Here is a 5,783-nt window from a genome sequence, read left to right on the forward strand (position 1 = left end):
CACAGTTTAATTCTTTTTAATGTTTCCCCCACACATAAAGCATCCAAAACTGCCTCCTTAAAATGTCTCTTCTCTGTGACAACATGCATAGCTTTCACCACAACACTCTTTTGAAAGGGTATCAGATGGCAAATGCTTGAGGTATTCCAAATATGCGGTGTGTGTCCCCCCCCCACCCCCCGAACGTCTCAGCTGTCGGCCTGGATGTTGTCCCAAACTCTCACTACATCTGGACAGTCAGTGAGGGCCTCTATGAGAGTGGAGGCGGCTTCCAGCTGCTCCTGATCCAGAGAAGAGTGATTGCGGGGAACGAACTCCAAACCTGCAGATGTGATCTGTAATCCCAGTCCCTCCAGTGAACCCCGGACCTTGTTCAGGTCGGACGTAGTGCAGATGAACTGGGGAGAGACACACAGGACAAGCTCTTAAGCATCTTCTGTTTTCGCCCCCCCAAGACTGGAAAAGTTTAGCAAACAGTAAAACTTTCCAAATTAGATTACAGCAAATCATTGGGATTTACTGGAAGGGTACGTCATACAAGGCACTGAGCTCAGTGTCACTTTACGATCCAAAGAGGCATTTTTGCATTCAATCCAGCTAAATAACACTCAGCTTAGAAACTCAAATGTTGCAACACCTTTTTTAAAAAAAAAAAAAAGACAACTTTTATTTTTTATAAATATGTACTGTAGGAAATTTGTTTTTGTTTTTCTAAGAACACCTGGTCTGGCATTCTGTTAGCTGCAGTGTTGTAGTCAAGTCACTATGCCTCGAGTCCGAGTCCAGGTTCGAGTCTCCATTGTTCAAGTCCGAGTCAAGTCCAAGTCATTAAAAAAAAATCCGAGTCGAGTCCGAGTCGAGTCACTATTGATCAAGTCGAGTCCAAGTTCCGCACTAAAGTAAGCATAGCCTACATGTTTTTAAACTAAAAAGAAAATCCACACTCCACCACATTGCACTAATAATTTAGATATTAAAATCATACACCAAATAATATTCTAATGACATATTAAAATTATAACCAAATGATATAAAAAAAAGTCGAGTCTTTTTCTCAATTTCCGAGTCAGAATGATCTGAATGTAGGAGTCCGAGTCCAAGTTCGAGTCATCAGTGCTCAAGTCCAAGTCAAGTCACGAGTCTCTAAATTTAGCTAATGACTCGAGTACTACAACACTGGTTAGTTGTGACATCATCAGGGGAGGCAGATCATCCTCTATTACCATCTAACATAGAAAGTACTCCTGGGTCAATGTGAGCTTCTGTGCTTTCTGTGTCTCTGCTCTGTCTTCTCTAAGCCCCAGTGGGTCGAGGCAGATGAGCGTTCACACTGAGCCTGGTTCTGGTTCTAATGGAGGTTCTCCTCCCTGTTAATCTGTCGCTTCGACAAATGCGACAAACAAATTCGACAAATGCGTTTCCATCTCCTCTTTAGCGCATTTACTGGTCTTTGATAAAGTCTAAAATCACCTCAAGTGAACGTTAAAACCTTTTTTTGCGAAATTTAGTGAGTTAATCCAAATTTTGCCGGTTCCATCAACCCCCTTTTAACGCAATACTTTGCATGCGCATTAAAAATCGTTGATGGAAACGCGACTATTGACAAGCAGCATTCACTCCTCCTGAAAGAGCGTAGAGCCACAGTGGACAGTCGTCTGCATTGTTGATGGCTTTGCAGCAATCCCTAATACTGAGCATGCATGAAGTGACAGTGGAGAGGAAAACTCCCCTTTAACAGGGAGGAGAACCTCCTGCAGAACCAGAACCAGGCTCGGTGTGAACGCTCATCTGCCTCCACCCACTGGGGCTTAGAGAAGACAGAGCAGAGACACAGAAAGCACAGAAGCTCACATTGACCCAGGAGTACTTTCTATGTTAGATGGTAATAGTGGATGATCTGCCTCCCTGGATGATGTCACAGCTAACAGAACGCCAGACCAGGTGTACCTTCTATGTAGAGAAAAATGACAGAGAACAAAAAGATAAAAGCTGAAATAACAACAAATAATGCAAAATGGAGAGCAGTAGGAGAACTTAGCAGAGTGAGAGAAATAAATCCTGATGTCCTCCAGCAGCCTAAACCTATAGCAGCATAACTACAGAGATAGCTCAGGGTATTAATAAACTCAGGATTTTTTTTTGTTGTAATTTTCCTCCCAGACACAGTCTAACCTTCAGCTGGAGCTTCTCCTCCTCATCCTCAGTTTCCTGGACGTCTTCCGCTCCCGCCTCGATGGCCATCTCCAGCGCTCTCTCCGCAGAGACGCTGTGACCAGGCACCACCACCACCCCCCGCCGGTTGAAGTTGTGACGAGCCCCGTCGGACAGCATCCCCCTGAGGACGACGACGTGGTTAGGTTTGGATTTTCATAGCCGTTAATAACACTGGAACAGAGTGAGGGCACGTCCCACTGGGAGGAGGCCCAGGGGAAGACCCAGGACACGCTGGAGGGACTATGTCTCCCGGCTGGCCTGGGAACGCCTTGGGATTCTTCCTGAGGAGCTGGCCCAAGTGGCCGGGGAGAGGGACGTCTGGGCCTCCCTACTGAAGCTGCTACCCCCGCGACCCAACCCCGGATAAGCGGAAGAAGACGGACGGACGGACAGACTGAGAGCTTAGCTGACTGGTAAAACTTTTATATAAACGCAGCTCAGATAAATAGTTTAAAAGCTGTTCACAGCACGAAATTTGTTCATTTTACTCAGAATCAGTTCAGGTTTAAACTCCAAGTTGCTTCATGCAGTAAGACATTTGAATTCTGTTCCACTTTGCTCTCAATCAGGACATTTTATGTGCAAATATACAAAAATAAATAAATTACTGAATTCTGGAAGCTTCTGGGATAATCATAACGCTGTGCACAGGCTAGCTAATTAATTAGTTGGTTAAAAAACTCGGTTTCCTCGTCTTAATCAGCGGCGCCACTGATTGTGGAGGACGCCGCCTGTGGGTCTTTTAACACCTCGTTTGTGAGGAATTCATTTTCTGTCCAGAACAATCTGAGCACAATAACACAAAAGCATGAAAGATGTTCTCCAGATCCGTTCTGGAGACCATGTGTTGTATCTTAGAAATGTTTCTTGAATGAGAGAAGAGTGATACGGAGGGAGGTTCTGACCCGTTCTTGTTGAGCAGGCGTTTGATGTCCTGCAGAGTCCGTGAGTTGTTGTCCGTCAGAACTTCGACGAGCAGCAGACACCCGCCGGGACCCCGGGCTTCGAACATGTGCTGGGACGCCGGTTTGGCCTTTTCCTGAAACACGTAACTTTGTTTTAATATCAGAACAAGGAGTAAAAACTCTATTAAATCACATTTATTTTCACCAAACAGGATTCTGTTTGGACCGTCTGGACTTGAAATGCTTTTTCGGACCGGTTTTCCCCATGCGGTTCTTTTAAGCCGAGGGAAACATTTAGCATTTAGGTGATGAAAAAGAAATTATACGCTTTACTTTATATTTCTTGGAATAATACTTGAAGCTGTTGATGTTCCTAGGATGCACCATAGAGCCTAGAGGTGCTACATTCACTGTGTTACATTTTAAGGCTAATTTCTTGTTTCTTTATATTTCACTCCCAATCAGCCAGGCTCACGGTGAGGTAGCCTCGAGCAATATTTCCCAGAAATGTAGCAATTCTTTCATTTTCAGACAGTATTTCATTATTTTCAGTGGATTATTTTTATTGTTTGGATGCTTACTTTTAACATTTGAATCATTCAGGGTTAAAAAGTTTGTTTTTTTTAAGCCATTTTTAAATTGATCTTTCTAACAACCAGCCTGTTACAAACACAACTTGTTCTCATTTGTTGACTTAAAAGCTGACACGATTAAAATATTGTCTTAGATGACCTTAAACAGAGAGCTTTTTAGATCTGGCAAGCCTTATTTTGCCTATTTGTAAACTTTTTCTTCCCCCCCATACTTTTAGTCTGGGGAAAACAGAAAAATATTGCTTTTATGCTGATAACAGCGTGCAATAACAAATAAACGTATCTTGTCTATTCATAATCATTTTTGCAACCTGGTCATGTACAAAGCTGGGCAGAAAATTAGTAGTAAAAACATTATAAAGTTAATCTGGAATCAGCTTCCAGCAAATCTTCGATCTCTAACTAAACCTTGCCTTTTTTTAAATCAAACTCAACATTTTTTTGTTAATTCAGGCAGACTTTTAACACATGAAACTGTGGTGACACTTCTGGTTGTATCTACCTTGTTCTAAATCCGTTTTCTTTAACTTCCTAGCATATTTTTGTTGCTGTAAATTTATTTTGTTAAGCACTTTGGTCACCGCTGCCATTATTGCGGACGTTGAAACGGCTACCAAAATCAATGATTGAAACAAGACCTTCAGAAAACCTTACGAGCATTTCAGAGAGGGCGGAATAAAGACATGACGACATTAGAGGAGGTTTAGATACACAAGATTATGTAGTCTGCGGCAGAACGGTTTTCCATACATCACACATGTCAAACTCAAGGCCCGCAAGACAAATTATCCAGCCTTATCATGTCATAAAGTAGAGGGATATATCATTTTAAAGTGTATAAAGTGGATGAAACTGTGCCAGCATCCTGCCACTAGATGTCAGTTTTTCCCACAACACATTAAAACGACCCAGAAATGTCCAAAAAGAGAAAAAGTGATGAAAAATTATGAGAGTTTAAAGTGTAACTCACCCCAATAACAACTTATTTTGCAGATAAACTGTATAAACTGGGCCTAAGGGTGCTACTTTTATGTTACTGTGCAGCTTCTTTTATATTTGTGTGTGAACTGAAATGAAATCAAAAGTGTAATTTATACACGTGTAACGATACAATTTTTCCCTGATCCCCAGTGACATGCCGCCCTGGGTGGTGTGCCATGTCTGCTACATCAGTTCAAAGATTCAAATATTCTTTATTGTCGCTGCGTGTTGCTGTGGTGAAATTCTTTTCAGGACACTCCGGCTTAAGAGTACACACAAGAAACAACATGCAATAAACATTGTGTACAGATTTCCCCCCGTCCAGATTAGATCGTGCAAAGATAAAGTAGATAGAAAAGGTAAAAAAAGAAATGTTTATATCTATTAGTGTGCAGCAGGGAGTGATGCACCTACCGCACTCTTGATTGCTGCGTCTATGGATGCTTTGGGCATGTTCTTGCTCCTGCACTGCTCCACTAAGTGGGCTAGGTTTATATTCAGGTCCGGGTTAGACCCACCTTCTGGAGATTGACAACACGGTAAAACATATATATTATATATTTAGAATTAGTAGAATAAGCTTAAAGAGCACTTTGAACTCACCCTTAACAGCTATCCTCATCAACATCCCCAACTTCATGAAAGTTTTTGCTCTCGCCTCGTCCTTCGGTCCCTTGATGTGTTTCACCTTTGACCACTTGTTGTGTCCGGCGCACAGGGCGGAGCTCAGCTGCAGCGGGCGGACAGGAGACGTCCCCCACGCCGGGGACAGCCCGCATGAAGCCGGCAGATGGGCGGCCAGGGTCGGGAGGCGCAGGGAGCGCCCAGCGCGGAGCAGCGCTGGCCGCAGCATGCCCTTCACAGCGCCCACACAGCCACAGCTACTGAGCCAGAGGCGCTGCTGCCGCACATGCGCAGACAAACTTCTGCACAAAGCCGCACCTCTGCGGCGTTAGACCAACCATTCAACTTTAAGGAACCGTTTTCATTAAAAATGGGAAATAAAACAGCTAAATCTTCTACCTTACGCCTATGACAGCACAAGAGCGCACGCACAGGAAGCCGCCTTTGTTGTGGAACTACTACTTCC

The 5,783-nt window shown here is 43.5% G+C and overlaps 1 protein-coding gene across 1 annotated transcript; it reads right to left on the reverse strand.

The window, feature by feature from the left end:
* LOC105916108 (translational activator of cytochrome c oxidase 1) lies at positions 1-5,783 on the reverse strand. The gene is made up of 5 exons (XM_012850426.3): positions 5,297-5,783; positions 5,108-5,214; positions 3,120-3,253; positions 2,173-2,335; positions 1-398 (listed from the first exon to the last, which is right to left on the reverse strand). Exons 1-5 carry the CDS (start codon positions 5,544-5,546, stop codon positions 189-191), a joined length of 864 nt encoding a protein of 287 aa, XP_012705880.2. The 5' UTR covers positions 5,547-5,783; the 3' UTR covers positions 1-188.

The sequence above is a fragment of the Fundulus heteroclitus genome, chromosome 10 (genome assembly GCF_011125445.2).
Source record: "Fundulus heteroclitus isolate FHET01 chromosome 10, MU-UCD_Fhet_4.1, whole genome shotgun sequence".
Lineage (NCBI taxonomy): Eukaryota > Metazoa > Chordata > Actinopteri > Cyprinodontiformes > Fundulidae > Fundulus > Fundulus heteroclitus.

What these genes read in the sequence shown, in the direction of transcription:
- LOC105916108 (XM_012850426.3), bottom strand. Translation starts at nt 5,546, where the DNA reads ATGCTGCGGCCAGCGCTGCTCCGCGCTGGGCGCTCCCTGCGCCTCCCG. An exon ending in GATGAGGATAGCTGTTAAGG is followed by an intron (nt 5,215 to 5,296) that starts GTGAGTTCAAAG and finishes GTCAATCTCCAG; the next exon opens with AAGGTGGGTCTAACCCGGAC. An exon ending in AGGAGAAGCTCCAGCTGAAG is followed by an intron (nt 399 to 2,172) that starts GTTAGACTGTGT and finishes GTCTCTCCCCAG; the next exon opens with TTCATCTGCACTACGTCCGA.